Source organism: Schistocerca gregaria, chromosome X, assembly GCF_023897955.1.
Source record: "Schistocerca gregaria isolate iqSchGreg1 chromosome X, iqSchGreg1.2, whole genome shotgun sequence".
Lineage (NCBI taxonomy): Eukaryota > Metazoa > Arthropoda > Insecta > Orthoptera > Acrididae > Schistocerca > Schistocerca gregaria.
Window position 1 is genome coordinate 691,484,007 of NC_064931.1, and position 17,564 is coordinate 691,501,570.

At 40.2% G+C, this 17,564-nt stretch overlaps 1 protein-coding gene across 2 annotated transcripts in view; it reads left to right on the forward strand.

Annotated features, from left to right (window-relative positions):
* The window catches only part of LOC126297813 (disks large-associated protein 2-like), a 102,004-nt gene that overhangs the window by 55,531 nt on the left and 28,909 nt on the right, over positions 1-17,564 (forward strand). For both annotated transcript variants that reach the window (XM_049989039.1, XM_049989040.1), the window contains one exon: positions 3,729-3,908. In XM_049989039.1, the coding sequence (XP_049844996.1) occupies positions 3,729-3,908 (180 nt within the window). The remainder of the gene's footprint in view (positions 1-3,728; positions 3,909-17,564) is intronic.

Here is a 17,564-nt window from a genome sequence, read left to right on the forward strand (position 1 = left end):
ATTAGCTGTACTAGTTGTGTTTATAGTTAGTAGAGTAGTCTATTGCCCAATGAATCTTTGTAACAGTTTTGTAGCAAATGCCATGAATATTTTCCTTCAATTTAGGAATAAAGTTGTCATAATGGCTTGAGTCTGGAGAGTGTGATGGGTTGTACAGCACTTCCCAGCCCCATCGATCGATCGAACAAATCAGTGACAAAACTTGTCATATACACTTGAGCATTGCCGTGCAAAATGAAGGGAGGGTCACACGGAAAGTGTCATAGTTTCTTTCTCTAAGCTGGTCACAGACTGCATTTCAAAAATGGGAACAGCTTAAAGAATGGGTGACACTGTCTGCAGGACCTGCCCATCATTTAGCAGGACAGTGCTCGGATGCATATGTTGTCAGTTGTGACTGATATGCACAGCTGGGAAATGCTGCACCTTCCACCCTACTACCCAGACTTAAGCTCCTGTGACTCCAACTTGCTTCCTAAATTGAAGGAAGCACTTCATGGCAATTGCTTCAGAATTGTTAGAGATTCATTGCGCAGTGGACTACACCACACAAATTATCAACACAACAGGTACTGCTAAGGCTATCCTAAGACATCCATATCACTGGCAACAGGTTACGCAGAATGTTGGTGACTACTTTGAAGAACAGTAAAACTTTGAAACACATATCTATTCTTAAAAGTTGTGAACAAATAATTGCCACCAGTAAAGTACCAACCTTTGTAACATAATGAAGTAGTCAAATAAAAGCTACGTGGAATTCATGCTGCATCAAACTTATATTCAGGCTCTGAGCTTCCAACTATTTCACGTGTCATCATCAAGCATTTGGTGCAGGCTGTTTCCTAATTAATTTAGTTGGCCAAATTGTCTTGAAAATGTCACGAAGTCATAAACTTCCATATGTTTCCAGAGATGTCTGTGATAGAACTACATTGGTGTTAGTGACTGTTGTTTGGTGCTTGGCTGTTTTATTTCTGTTGCCCTTCATCATAAAGTGCTTTTTCCATGCACCAGTTGGGGAATAGCTGCTGTCCCAGCTATAGTTGTTCTGATTCTTGGTTGTTGACAGAATCCCATTAGGTAAATGCATGGTATAATATTTTCATTTCAGCAAACCTAATCATATGTTTATTCATGAGACTGTGTTTGGCAACAGATTTGGAGAAAGTGTGTATGTAATGTGATGCCAGTGCTCTGTATTGTCCTGAAACCATTCGTGTTGAATGACAAGTGTAACGGCTACAACATTCATAATTGATTTTATAAATTTCAGGAACACAGAGGCCAAGGCTGTCATTAACTGTCTCCAGCTACTCTTAGATGTACTTGGGTAATCAGAAAATGGATTGAGTTCAGTTTCTGCCTAGGACTCTGCCTATTTTATGTGTTGCTCTGCAGACAAGAAGAGATGCTATAGGCTGATAATCTTCAAATGATTCTGTGTTTGTTTCTTAGGAATGGCTACCAAAATTTTGTGGAATAGGTTTCAGAATCTAATCTCTGAATCCATGTATTCTTGTCACAACAGTTTTAGGTTTGTGTATCACTGTGTTTAAAATTGCTTTCTTTTGGGTTGGTGCCGGCCAGGGTGGCTGAGCAGTTCTAGGCGCTACAGTCTGGAACCATGCGGCCGCTACGGTCGCAGGTTCGAATCCTGCCTCGGGCATGGATGTGTGTGATGTCCTTAGGTTAGTTAGGGTTAAGTAGTTCTAAGTTCTCGGGGACTGATGACCTCAGAAGTTGAGTCCCATAGTGCTCAGAGCCATTTGAACCATTTTTGGGTTGGTTGATAAGTTTTGCACATTGAGATATAGGTCATTATGTGTTGGCTACCAGTAAACAGGGTCCTATCTGCTCATCTGATTCTCATTGAAGAAGAATTTCTAGAAAAAAATGGTAATTTTCATTCTCTTCCTCCCTCACCCCTTCTCAGCAGTGAATAGCTTAGATTCCATGTGGCCAGATCATAAAGGTGTCATCACCATAGTGAAAGAAGCAAGATGGATGAAGAGGAGTTGAATTTAACTTGTGTTCTTCAAAATGTCTCTGTGAACACCAATGTTGTCATGCTGAGGTGGTGTTGTATTTCTTGTTAATGTAGGCCATGGGTGAAATTTGAGCCCAGTTAGATGGAGACTTAATAACTTAGCATTTCAAATACATTTGCACTAAGAAAAGATTTCATACTAAAGTAAGTGATGGCTCATAACCATATATTTTTTTTTTTTCTCCCTCTTCATTGTTGTGATACACTATGGACGGTGAAATGTTTAATCAAATCAACATTTGGTAAGGCTTATTTTGCATTTAGAAGAACCTGTGCAAACCTGAAATTCGTGAGAGATCAAAACTCTAGTAATTCAATAAGATATAGATGCTACTGTTGTACTTCTGATCATGTAACAATTCTGGACTCATAGTAAAGACACTATATCTACAACATTCTTTTCTGGAACCAGGCTTTTCTCCCTCAATTGTTACTTTAGCCTTGTTAGTGAACTCTTGTTTAACAGTACCAGAACACATACCGACAGTGTTTATAAAAGTCTTACTTAATCTCTAGTTTTCTTTTTCACCCCAAAGAATTGAACTTTCTGAAAAACTGCTATTGTAAACTTCCACTGCAGTGATAGTAGTTTTGTGCATTTCATTTTCTCTTGTCAATCTTAATTTTTACCAGTCAGTCGGGTAATTACCTGTTCCAGAATGAATTGTTTACTCTGCAACCAACTGTAAACTTCTGGGTAAATTGCCATTGTAGGACTGTGTGTTGGAGTCCTGCTCCAGCACACACGATTGCCCTACCAGGATTTTAAAATTGTTGCCTCCAGTAGTTGCTTATCTGCTTCTGTAGATAATATTTCTCCTTTCCAGAACACACTGCCTGCACATTATGTGCATGTTAATCATATTCTCCCTCTTCTTGTTGAGCATTGTGACTGCCAGTCACTGCCTGCACATTATGTGCATGTTAATCATATTCTCCCTCTTCTTGTCGAGCATTGTGACTGCCAGTCACTCCTTACTGTCAGTATGTTTGTGTTCTTCCTTCACTTCCCTCTCAAATGTATTTCATTAGTGTTAAATTACATTCTGATCTTTAAGCATATAATACTGCTACATATACCTCATAGGCTTTATCTTGACCCATTTAAATGGAGGCATGCAGATTGTGGAGGAAGCATGTTCTGTCCCATGCTTAGGAGAAGGGAGTAAGCTCTGGCTCCCTTATACAGTGCCCATTTGAGATAAATGGAATTCTGCTTGTGCTTCTTATTAGGTGTTCACAAAGGTAAAAATGGCAGCAGTAACTAATATAGAAATGTTCTGATTGTAACACAAGCGAAGAGTACAGCACAAGAAAATGAAACTAGACACCATTCACCAAAGGCTATCACTGTACTTTAATATAATTTAATCACAAATGTTGACAAAAAATAGAGGAAGAAACAAATTGTCTGAGGTCTTAATGTGTGAACAGTGAACTAGGAAGCAAAGCAGTAAATAAAAAGTGTAAACCCCACGGGTAGTTTCCAACTGTTGGAACAAACTAGTTGAAATTTATGAAAAGTGTGTTGTTGGTTTACCACAAATGGGATTTTTCTACAATTGAACATAATTTGTAAACTATTCCCAGAAATTCTTATTTATCAATCCAACATTAAATTTTATATTGTTGCTCTTTAGAGATGAGAAAGTACTTTACTCTTCTGCTTTTGTCACAGCAAGTGCATCAGGAAGTGGAAAGGCTGCTGTCGCTGGTGAGAAAGACTGAAAGTGAGCTGGAAAACAATGAAAAATTGAATGAGGAAGCAAAAGGCAAGCTCCGGGCGGCAGCTGGTCAGGCTGGCCTTCTCGTGCGTCAGAAATTGCAGCAATTTGAAGGCCTGTGTCAAAAGAACATTGTAAGTATATTAGTATGCAGTTATGTCAGATATTCATTGCTGTTGATGTACTGCAAAAATAATGATTTCCTGCACTGACTTCACTACTTACAGTGGGCAACAGACGCATAGTATGAATTGCAGTTATGGAGAGATTTTAGACACTTGGTGTGGCTACCATCTAGGAAGAGTTTAGACAAAGACTGAAGATACACTGCTGTTACAGATTTTCACATCAGTTTGTATGAAACAGGCAGTGGCTAGAAGTTTTACTAGAGTAACGTAGGGTGTCTCCTTCAGAAAACCATAAAAAACATGTTAGATGTAGACAATTTCTGACATCTTTAACTTACTCCAATTTGAAAAGAATTTCCGTGTTGTTTCTGGCCAGGAATTCCTTCACAACACACAAGGTGTCATGAGTGTATGGTCATGGTGCACCAACCAGTCTTTCTTTTTCCACAATGCTGGCCGTTTGTGCAGAACATTTTCCCTCAGTTGCCTGAAAACCTCACACTAAAACTGCCTTTGACAGTTTGACCAGGTAGAACAAACCCATTATGAACTATTTGCCGAATGTCAAAAAAATGATCAGCATTGACTTCTTGTTACTGTGAACCTGTCGTACTTGTTTCAGTCTAGGAGAAGATGGCATTTTCCGTTGTAATGATTGTCGCTTCATTTCAGGGTCACAACTTTGGCACCAAGATTAATCACCAGTTAAGATTGAATAAGAATTTTGGAGACTCTCGAACTCTTTGTTGCAGCTGAGTGCACGTCTGAATCCTGAGGTTTTGACGGTTGGTGCTGAGAAGGCGAGGGACAAACTTCACTGCAATTTTTCTTATGTTCAGGTCATTGCCTAGAATTTGTTGACATGTACCGCATGACAGCGCAAGTCTGTTACAAACATCATAAATTACCAGCCTTTGGCTTTCGTGAACCGCGTCACACACTTTAAAGATCATCTCCGGTGTTGTGCATGTTGAGATTCTTGGCTTTCCAAGAAGTGATTGAATCATTCAAATGCCCTTGCTTGACTCTGTAAACTCTTGCCAAATTCCTGTCAGCATGTGGTGGACTTCTGCTGCAGTTTTCTTCAACTTGATGCAAATCTGTTGTTCCTTCACATTATCCATTTCATAATGGATAGCAGCACTGAAACATGTCTCGACATGCACTGCTACAACTCACAGCTATGTGAATCAAAAATGATTCACCTCTGTGCCACTGTAGCTAAGATGTATCTAGAAACATCTAGTGGCCAAATACGTACTGCTATAGGTTTGACCAGTAAAATGAAATTCTCAGATATTTTGGGTAGCATCTTGTATGTCAAATTAACTTGAGATATTTTAATTGCAATATCTAAAAATTGTATTATCAACAATGGAGTAATTGTTTGTAAGTGTACATTAGGGTGTGAAATGGCGAGTTTATGGTTCACTGTTGATCTGATATTCACAATGGACTACCTCGTCTCTCAGTAATAAAATGTCATAAATCATATGGAGGTGTATCTTTTACTTAATTCGGGTAGCATGCTGAATGGATATACGCCAAAGTCCTGTTTTTGTGAAGAATTCCAGGACATCACATTAGTATTAGTTAAGTACCTGCATTACACTGCCCATCTGAACTGATTTTATTTTGTTGATCTTAAATTGCAACAAACTTACCGTTTTCACTGTCAAGAAGTAAAATACATTTAGTTGGAGTTAAGCCACAATGGTGTGGAATGAACTGGGATCAGTCAATACAGGATAAAGTGGTAATTCTGTGTTGAGTTTCAGGTATGCTGATCATAGAAATAAAAGAAAAGAGAATGAACTTGAACCTACAGATATAAACAAGGACTGTGGAGCTAAATTTTGGAGCCAGACTAAGAGGACAGAAATTGAATTGCATAACCAAAATGAGATGTGGGATGACAAACATTGTCTACTTCAACAAACAATACAAGGATTTAAAAAGTTAATACTGTCTGCTTTGGTCAGCTTAGTGTGATTAGGTCACGGGAGGAACTTTTTATTCAGATTTATTCATTATTAACTTTTTTAAATGAGTGATCTAGGTGAAGTTGTCTGCTAACTGTAGGTAGGTAAGAATGTAACCTCAGAACAACATAACATAGTGGTGATGAGCAATCTTCTGTGAATAATGAAAATTTATATTACTGAAGTTGTAAAGGGGGAGCTGTAGGCAGAGATATAAGTACTGTATGCTTTCCATTTCATAGATTTGATCAGTGGAAGTGTTGGGCAGCAACAGCAACCTAATTGCTGAACAGCTCACAAAATTCTTAGGGGATAAAATTGTGCAAGCAGAGAAGTAAAAGGAGTGAAACACCAGTCAGCCAGTAGAATCACACAGATTGACAATGTGGAGGAGCTAACCAGTTCAAAATTTTGTCGATGCAAATTATCAGGTGTGATGTGAACTCCCCCCCCCCTCCCCCCCCCCCCCCCCCCACACACACACACATTAGTGCAGTAAAGAATAAAGTCAGTTAGGTAGAGATTGATTTTGTTATATAAAATGGAAAGGAACAAGAAGTTTTAAGATCACACATAAGTCAGGATGAGATTTTTACTCTGCAGTGAGTGTGCACTTGAAATGAAAGGGAAATGTTTGTGCAAGAATTTAAAGTAAAGAGTTCGTTGATAGGAAGTTGGGAGATTTAGTCAGTAAAACAGAAGGAGAAATTAAGAAAATTAATCAGTCTAGATGTAAGCAGTAATGTTGATGCATGTCAAAGTAGCATAATCAGGTATTAGTAATAATACACTGTTTAAATTACAAAAAAGTTAAATTGCTAAGTGTTTCGGTAGTGGTTGTGGCAGTGGATGGGGAAATGTAAACATTAAAGAATTTTCCGGGATAAAAGGTTACACCCTGTTGATTTCATTTAGCAGTGTAAAGATAATTTTGTTTCTGGAATGTCTGAAGCCTTTAAAAGTAAATTCATAACAAAAATTGCATGGGGAAGCATTGCCTTGGAACAGTCAAAATATTAGCACAGATATGACTTTTAATGAATCTGAAAAAAATGTTTTTTAAACAGATATTGTTCAGAGATTAAGTAAGTTGGAATAAAAAGTGAATTCCTAAATGGGCTTAATTTCAGGGAAGGTAGTGGGTGAAAAAAAGATGTTTGTAAACAAGAGTGAAAAACATTAGTACATTTGAATAAACCACTTGATTGATTGGTGCGTTAAAGCAGAGATTACCAAACAGTCCAGTGGGAATGGTATATAGGCATCACAATTCTATTAAACAGTGTACAAGATATGTGGACAAGTTAGACAGAACATTAGGGAAATGAAAGACTAGGAGATATACAAAGAGAATATTGTCATCACTAGAATGGGGAGTGGTCTCAAAATTAACATGAGGAAAGATGTAGGAGTAGAGACCCAGGAAATTACAGGAATAATTATCAGTGTAATAATAATAAGAGGGAGAACTAATGGAATGACAGGAATAAAAATGAAAATAGGGAACATGAACAGGATGTAGACCATGGAAGGAAACAAGTGTCAATTAGATAATAGGAGAATAGAAAATAGAGGGATGCCCCATTGGGAGCATACCAGTTTGGGGTGAGAAAAATGGATGGAAATTAGGCTAATGGCTACAGAAGGAGGGGAAGAAATGATCCACAACTTATATTTGACCATGGGAATAATAGAACATAGCAGGTAAATAGAGGTAATTTTAATAGGAAACTTTGGGAAACTGTACTAAGTAAAATGAAAGGTAAGGAAGATGGTAATAAGAGCAGTGAAATGGAATTGGGTGAAGATCTTCTGACAAACATTGTGATGAATCAAGTAGCCAATCTGTGTCAGTAGAAGAGAAATTGGTTAATAATTATGATGAATGCAGAGTTGTAAGATTAGTGGGAACTGAAAATGTAGGGAGGGGTGGGGTGTTTGAACCTGTAGTTGTTGAGGTCGATGGTCGTGAGGCTGCAGATCATGCACTAAAAGGGAATAAAACAGAGCAGATAGTAGTCGTGAGGAGAATATTGAGGTTATTTATGTTTGTACTGAGGATAATGAACAGATGAGAGGCGTTGTTATGAAGATGAGGATTTTTGTAATCATAATATGGTAAATGAGTTGTATAATGAATTGATTACAGAAAAGGTGTGGGAAGGTGAGAAGTTGAACTCTAAGGAAAAAGAGGAGCTAAAGAAATTTCTTGGGAATATTGTGAAATCTTTGATGAAAAATCGGGAGAGTAAGAAATTATGTGTGAGCTAAAGTAGAAAACACATGATTAATTCTCTATCAAGCCTTATGGTGTACCTATATGCGAAAGGAAAGTGATTGTAAACTACAGAAGGTGCAAAAGTGGAAAACAGTATAGTAGTAGTCAGTACAATAACCCATTGATGGAAGTCTCAAAAAAGGATGGGGGAGTGAGACTAGTTTTAGATTCCAGACATTATTTAAATGTCTGGAGAGAGAAACCTATCTCCCTGAAAGTATAGATGAATTATTAAATTAAATTTAAAGATATAGAATAAAAAGATTAATTAGTATTAGACTTCTGGATAACAGCAGGTTGCATTCAGTCAATGTACACAGTGTGGAAGATGTTCTCAATATTGAACCATTTGGTTTAAAGATTCTGTGCAGAATCTATTTGTGCAATAGACTTTGTTTTAGGAAGTGAACTTTTGGCAAAATTGACTATTTGTATGGATGATGTTTTGGTAACTGGGAAACCATGGAACATCTTGAAACCTTAAGAGAAGTAAGAGAGAAGTTAAGGAAAGGGGGGGGGGGGGGAGACATTAAGTGTAAATTTGCTGTAAGATAACTAAATTTTCTGGGCCACAGGATAACTGAGGGAGTTTTGTATGACAGTGATAAAATCTTAGCCATAGCAAAATTTTTGAAATGAAGAGTGAAGAAAGAGTTAAGATAGTTTCGTGGGTTAGCCAGTTTTTATAGAAAATATCTAGAAACACCCACCTTATATGCACCATTTTTTGAACAGCCTTTTAAGGAAAAAAGGAATATGGGAGGAGAGTGAGAAATGCCATGTAGATTTGTATGAGATAAAGGAACAAGTTTGTAGAAGTGAAATACTACACAGACCTGGTGTTTCATTACCATTTTGTTCCATGACGTGTATTAATTTTGGATTAGCAGTTTGCCTATTCCAAGAGAAGGTAGGTAATGGAAAAAAGATCAACCAACTGCCTTTGCAATTGAAACACTTAATAAACATGAACAGAATTGTGGAGTTACTGAGAAAGAACTTTTGGCCACTGAATGGGGATTTATGAAATTCAGAATTGTTTAGTTTGACACAAAATCATTGTTTTATCTGATCACAAAGCTGTATGTTACATAAAGGACTGTGAATTCTACAACAGTTGAATCACAAGATTGGCAATTTATCGGCAACAGTTTGACGGTACAATAAAATATATAAAATGGAAAGAGAATGTCATTTCAGATGCTTCATCTAGATTACCTGTGAAAAGGAGTGAAGATGAGTGGCATTGCAGATGGAAAAAGGAGGTTTTAAAATTATATCATGCATATAAGGGAATTTCGTTTTGAAAGCAGTCCTGTTAGTGACAGCTGGAAAGTTTGCTGGCCAGAGCAACATATTGAAACTATTACAAAATACACACTTGAAAGTTCGGACATGGTGGGGCATAAAAATGTGTTCAAAAAATTCAGGAAAATGTGTGTTTATGAAACATTTCTAGGTCAGTGTTGAGCTACTCGTGGTAGGTGCCAATGAGTAAGTCACCAATCATACATGTAAAGGCAGCATACAGAGTGTTACTTCGAAAAGGTGGTGGTGGTGGATCTGGTGAAGATGATGATGCATCTGACAACGATGAGGTTTGGTTTGTGGGGCGCTCAACTGCGCTGTCATCAGCGCCGGTACAAATTTCGAACCTTTGCTCAGTCCAATCTCGCCACGCGCATGGATGATGATGAAATGATAACACAAACACCACTTCAAAGTATTATCTACCCACATTCACAAAAATTACATTGCTTTTACTTAATCAATTCCATGTCCTATTACTATTTGTGTCATTTGAATGGGATGAGCATGTGTGCTGTTTTATTTGCATTCAGCAACAGTTTATTTCTCTCGTTTGTTGCACTGATGTGCTTTTGAGCAACCGATTTTGATGATCTGCAAATACTACAGGAGAAATTTTAGGAAGGTTCAGGGGAAGATCATCAATAAAAAGCAGTAATGGAACAGAGCCTTCTGGCACACCCCAAGTAATCATTACTTTGTTATAGCAAGTAATTTCTTTGCTAATGCTAGATATTTCAACTACACTCCTGGAAATTGAAATAAGAACACCGTGAATTCATTGTCCCAGGAAGGGGAAACTTTATTGACACATTCCTGGGGTCAGATACATCACATGATCACACTGACAGAACCACAGGCACATAGACACAGGCAACGGAGTATGCAGAATGTCGGCACTAGTACAGTGTATATCCACCTTTCGCAGCAATGCAGGCTGCTATTCTCCCATGGAGACGATCGTAGAGATGCTGGATGTAGTCCTGTGGAACGGCTTGCCATACCATTTCCACCTGGCGCCTCAGTTGGACCAGTGTTCGTGCTGGACGTGCAGACCGCGTGAGACGACGCTTATCCAGTCCCAAACATGCTCAATGGGGGACAGATCTGGAGATCTTGCTGGCCAGGGTAGTTGACTTACACCTTCTAGAGCACGTTGGGTGGCACGGGATACATGCGGACGTGCATTGTCCTGTTGGAACAGCAAGTTCCCTTGCCGGTCTAGGAATGGTAGAACGATTGGTTCGATGACGGTTTGGATGTACCGTGCACTATTCAGTGTCCCCTCGACGATCACCAGAGGTGTACGGCCAGTGTACGAGATCGCTCCCCACACCATGATGCCGGGTGTTGGCCCTGTGTGCCTCGGTCGTATGCAGTCCTGATTGTGGCGCTCACCTGCACGGCGCCAAACACGCATACGACCATCATTGGCAGCAAGGCAGAAGCGACTCTCATCGCTGAAGACAACACGTCTCCATTCGTCCCTCCATTCACGCCTGTCGCGACACCACTGAAGGCGGGCTGCACGATGTTGGGGCGTGAGCGGAAGACGGCCTAACGGTGTGCGGGACCGTAGCCCAGCTTCATGGAGACGGTTGTGAATGGTCCTCGCCGATACTCCAGGAGCAACAGTGTCCCTAATTTGCTGGGAAGTGGCGGTGCGGTCTCCTACGGCACTGCGTATGATCCTACGGTCTTGGCGTGCATCCGTGCGTCGCTGCGGTCTGGTCCCAGGTCGACGGGCATGTGCACCTTCCGCCGACCACTGGCGACAACATCGATGTACTGTGGAGACCTCACGCCCCACGTGTTGAGCAATTCGGCGATACGAGCAATTCGGTGGTACGTCCACCCGGCCTCCCGCATGCCCACTATACGCCCTCGCTCAAAGTCCATCAACTGCACATACGGTTCACGTCCACGCTGTCGCGGCATGCTACCAGTGTTAAAGACTGCGATGGAGCTCCGTATGCCACGGCAAACTGGCTGACACTGACGGCGGCGGTGCACAAATGCTGCGCAGCTAGCGCCATTCGACGGCCAACACCGCGGTTCCTGGTGTGTCCGCTGTGCCGTGCGTGTGATCATTGCTTGTACAGCCCTCTCGCAGTGTCTGGAGCAAGTATGGTGGGTCTGACACACCGATGTCAATGTGTTCTTTTTTCCATTTCCAGGAGTGTACTTGCATCCTATTTGTTAAGTATGACTCAAACCATTGATTACATACACCTCAGATGCCATGTTTGTCTAATTTCTGAAGCATATCAAATACTCTGGATGATTAGGTCACAGAGCAAAAAGGCATCATTAACAGATCTATGCTTGTGGGGAAATTCTAACACTTGACTACACATGACTTTTTCAATTACCTTCGATACTGCTGATTGGAAGGATATTGGCTGATAATTATTCACATTAGTAGGTTGCACTTTTTGAAAACTGGGATGACATTGAGATTTTTCAGAGTTGTGGAAATCAGGCATTGCATAATGAAATGTTTATTACATCGCAAAGAGGTCCAGCAGTTTCTGTGTTAATATTTTTTATTAAATGGCCAGACAATCAGTACCACAAAAGCACAAGTTTTTTTTTGTTTCTCGTATTGTTTTTATAATCTCTGCAATGGATGTTGATGTTAAGAAGAGTGACATGTCAGATTTTTTTTTTTTTTAGCACTACTTCAAAAGTTTTCTACGGTTTGGTCATTCCTGAAGAAAGGTTGCTTATGTTACTTGTGAAAGGTGCAACAAGAAAAAAAATTACTTATTTCTTTAGGATGTAATATTTTTCCCATTCTCATTTAGAAAATCAGGCCTTGGTTGTTCAGGCTTTTTTCCTGTTATACCACTGACAGCTTTCCACACAGCTTAACTCGTGTTGCTTGCATTTTTAATGTACCAGTTGACTGACAGCTTTTTTGCCTTGGATATCACTTCCTGAAGAACTTCATTGTATTTTTTGAAATAATTATGAAAATTACGGTCTCTGTTGCTTTTGCTTTGTGTGGAAAATTCTTAGTCTTTTTTAAAAGTATCTTCTTCGTAGTAAACATTTTTTCCATGACTGCTGTTTCAACAAATCTTCATATAATTATCAGGATCATTAATGCACCTCCCGTGAATTATTTTAGGTTAGGTGGATGTGGAATTTACTGTATATGGTAGGCCTACATCAAAGAGGAGGCCTTGGTGGTCAGAAAGACCATTTGACAAGTTCTCAAGTGTTACTACTGGGATAGAGTAACAGTTTACAAGGGTTGTGTGAGTGAAAGAAGAGGAAGTGGGAGTTATTCTAGTAGGTTCTTTTACAATAGTTTCCATTGAGAATGTTGCTAGCACATTTCTGAATTCGCTGGCTTCCTTTGAAGCTACTGTTAATTATTACATTTTGAAAAGAAAAATTAATATTCTGTGCTCTGATTTCAATGTAAATTTAAGTCCATATTTTGTAAAAAGTGAGCCATGTTTCCATCTGATGATCTGTAGCTGCAAATGATGTCTGACTACTGTTGTTTCAGTTAAAGTAAACAATGTTGAAAGTGTTTTTCTACATTTAGATGATGATTTTATAGACTTAACTGAATGTCATCTCTTAAAAGTATTGGCAAGGACCACCCCTTTTAGTGGCGCTGCAGTAGCTAGCACTTGTGACATACTTCGGAAAATTAAAAAATGAGTGCTCGCCAGCTTTTATCCAGTGTTCAGGAAGGCGTATAATATCCATAGTGGGAAGGTCGGACATGAAATAAATTTCAAATTATAGGAATTTATTCCATATAGATTGGAAGTTGTGATAAAAAATATGGAAGGTTTCTTTAGTTTCATAAGGCTTGTCAAACCTACTCATAAAAAAAAAAAATTCTGCGCTCTAAAGGCGCCAACTTAACTTAATGGGTTCTGTATGACCTGATATTGCTGCATTCTGTAGTACTTCAACATAATCCGTAATAACATCGCATGTATCTAATTTGCCAAGACAGTTTTGGTGCAGTCCATGATGTTAGTGAAACATCCTGCTGGAATAAGTGTTCATGAAGTTAGCATTTTTCAAATGCTTACATATTTTTGCAAATCTCTAATTATCAGACACTCTTTCATCACTTACACATGATCAGATTGGAATGTCGTCATAGTGTGGCACGTCAATGAACGTCACAGTAGTATATGTTAATTTGCTGAGACATAACTTCAAAACATGAGATGGAGATGCATTATTAGTTTCATTTTTGTGTATGTCGTTAGATCCACCAGCAAGTATCACAAAATCAAGACTGGTAAGACATTACACATCTGTAGAATCAACCAGATTTTGTAAGTGATCTAGACATGCATCAGGTTTGACAATTCCTATAGCTTTCACATTTACTTTATTTAACAGTCTACTTGTAATTCCTCAGACATGACTATCCACCAGTGTAATTATTTTTCTCTGTTCAGAGTCTCAGTTGTATAAGGCTTGCCTAGCCACATGCGGCTCCATCTAGGTAGACTTTTATTTCCGTAGCTGCTCTTGGGACTGACGTGAATCCCTTGAAATTTTCTTTTCCTCCTCCCAGTGGAAAGTTTGGGCTGCTGAAAGATACTTAGATCCAATCCAATTAGAGGGCTCATGCAGGCAGTCGTCAAAAACCAAAAATATTTCACAATTGTAGTTTTTATAACAGAATACACTCTCTTAGTCAAAATGTATTTTTGACAGTTAAAAGGAAATATGGGAGCTTTGAAAAAGTCTCACCTTTTTACATTTAAATGGGTTTAGAGGGGATTGCAGTTTGCAGGTACATTAAAATATGTTACCAAGTTGTGAAATGGGACACTGTTCGAAGCCTGAAGTTACCAACAAGTGATAAACTTGCAGAAGACAAAAACCCTAGGGGAATATGCCATGGCGACTGAGCTCCAGACCACCTTAAACTACAGTAATGATATTACGATGTGCAGGGACCTGGTGGATATTGCCAAAGGTGGCCTGAGTGGGGTCAAGAACGTATCATGAAAAGGGTGGAAGGTGATCCAATTAAATCAGACTTTTTCATGTTCAATTTTAATGACACTAAACTCCCCGAGCGTATTGAAGCCTGTTTCCTTCGCTTAACCATGTGACCGTACATCCCCAACCCAATGCACTGTTCTAAATGCCAGCGCTATGGGTACAACACCTTCACAGGTAAGAGAGAAGCCATTTGTGGTAAATAAGGTAAGGTTGCATGCAAAGGAGTCAAGTTCATCTTCTCCGAAGTGTGTGAATTGCTCTAGGGCTCACTCTGTGTGGAGTGGGGACTGTTGTGTTGTCCTTGAAGAATGGAAGATAAATGAGATCAAAGCAACAAAATGGCTCCCATAAGTGAAGCCAAAAAGGACAAGGCTGTTGCAGTCACACACGTTCACTGCCTCCTTTGCTTCCATTCTGACACAGCCAGTCCAGAAAACTGACACTGCTACACAGACGGAGGTTGCTAGTGTCAGCACTAGTACCTGTGTTTGTCAATGCCCTTTTGCTGCTGCAGTTCTTTCAGTCTCTCTTTCTCCCCCAGAACTTCAGGAAAGGTCATGGTTTCTGACATTGCAGAACTCTTTACCCCTTTGAAGATTCAATTTGGTCCACGATCCAGTGTTGGGGCTACCACTTCCACGATTCTCTCTCCAAAGCTTACCCAGAAAAAAAAAAGAAAAAAAAAAACTGAAGTTAAAGCTGAAGAATCACCAACAAGCTGAGACAGGAAGTAGACAGACAGTCAGTCTGACTCCTCTCTCGAATCTTCAGAGGCGATTGACCTCGATGACAGACTAGGGCATTCCCCCCCCCCCCCCCCCCCCCCTCCAAACTGTGAAACTCCCCACCCGTTGCAGGATCCCCTCCGTTGCAGAAACTCAGAATGAAAGTGCTACCACCATGATAATAGATGATGCCCATCCTGTAGTGGAACATTAATAGATTTAGGACCCATGTGGATGAACTGTAGCTCATAGCACAGGCACACCACTTGTACTTGTATTCACAAGAACCACATTTTAAAGATACTGACACCCCTATGCAACTGTGCTGTATCCTAAATCACAAGGATGATCTGACTGCGGAAAGAGTTGAGGGAGGGATTGCTGTGTTTATCAATAACGCCCACCATTCCTCTGCTTCCCCTTTTGGCTACTACCGACCTGTGAGCATTTGCAGTTGAAATGCGTGTGTGTTGGAGGATCACTGTTCGCTCTCTGTGTTTATCTCCCCAAGATATGGTAGGCTCAGAGGCTATCACAGACCTTATAGAACAAATCTCCTGACCATTTCTCTTACTGGGAGACTTCAGTGACTGTAGTGTCTTGTGGGGTTCGGCCTCTACTCGCTTTCAGGGTCAGATTTTGGAAAGCCTCAAGATGTCTGGTGTGCTGTGCATCTTCGACACAGGTACTCTCACTTACTTCTGTGCTGATACTGGGTCATTCTCAGCCATTGACCTCTCTGTCTGCTCTCCGGCCATCGTGGACTGTTCAGTGGGAAGTTATTGACAACCTTCGTCCCAGTGTCACCTACTGGATGGAGTGTTACCTTAACAGAAGCCACCAAAATGGTCAGCAGGGCTAAATGGATGCTGTTCAGCCAGCTGGTGATGTCTGAAGACCACAGCAGTGCCCAGGAATGGGTCGACCACATTTGCACGATTGATCCGTCATGCTGCTGACTTACCGATCCCAAACCCAAAGTTTTCAGGTCATTTTAGGAGGCGATCTTTACCTTGGTGAACTGATAAGTGCCATTCAGTGATCTGGGACAGGTGTACTGCTCTTAGAGGGTTTAAATGCTGCCCAGAAGCAGACAGCCTCATAGCTTTGAGTTGTGAGAACCAATGCTCGACGCGTAATTAAGGAGAGCGAGAAAAGGTCGTGGTAAGCCCTTCGTGGACTCAACTCTTCCACTTTCTCTACAAAGTATGGAAAGCTATCCAGAGGATTTCCAGTAAACACCCATGTTTACCAATAAGAGCAGTGCTGAAATGGGGGCTTCTCCAAACAATACCCTGAGACGTCGCTCAGATGTTGACAGTGTTTTGCAAAAACTACTGCCAGTGCCAGACAGTATCTGGCATTTCGCCACTATCGTGCAACTGTAGAAAGGGGCAACTGTACTTGCAGATCAAACAATTCTTAAAACTGCCCTTTCTCCATGTGGAAGCTGGAATCAGTCCTGTCTTATACTTGTGATAATGCATCCAGTCACATCCAAATCCAGTACTGCAAGCTTCGACATTTTCCACTAGCATAAAAGAGAATCCTTCTCTAATGGTTTTAATTTAATATGGCAGACAGATCAGTTCCTTAGCTTGTGGAGAGAGGCAATTTTAGTACCTCTCCTCAAACCAGGATAGGAGGGCACACATCCCAGTAGTTAATGGAGGATCACCTTAATTATGAGCTGTGTAGGAAAGACCCTGGAGTGAATGCATAACCATCTTGTCTGGTTCTTAGATACAAGGCAACTCTTTAGCCAGTCTCAGTGTGTATTCGGGAGATTTTGGTCCACTGTCGACAACGTGATCCCGCTAGAGGTAGCTGTTCAACATGGTATCCTACATAAACACCAGTGTATTGGCATATTCTTAGATATCTATAAGGTGTATGATACTACTTGGAAACACAGTATTCTTGTGCAACTGCAGCAATTGGCCTTTCATGGACACCACCCCACCTTCATATGGTCTTTCCTGTCTGGTTTTTTAGGTCCTGAGTTGGTGACATGCTGACAGGTCGATTTAAGCTGGAGAATGGTGTTCCTCAGGCAATGTTTTAGGTGTTACCCTCTTTGCCATAGCCATAAACAGGATCATTTCCCATAAAGTGTTACTTACTTGTAAACAATTTTGATGTTCTCTGTTCCTCCTCCAGTGTTGCAACAGCGACTTCTCAGTTGCAGCTCACAGTGTTGATATCAGGGGAGTGGGCTCTAAAGACAGGTTTTCAGTTTTTTGCAGATTGTGTGCAGTGTGTGCGTGCATGCATGCGTGTTAATGATTCTCATTGTATTTTTAATTTATCTGACTTGTGTAGGAAGGATACCATACTACATTTTAAAAGAAGATTATTGACTCGGTCCACCATG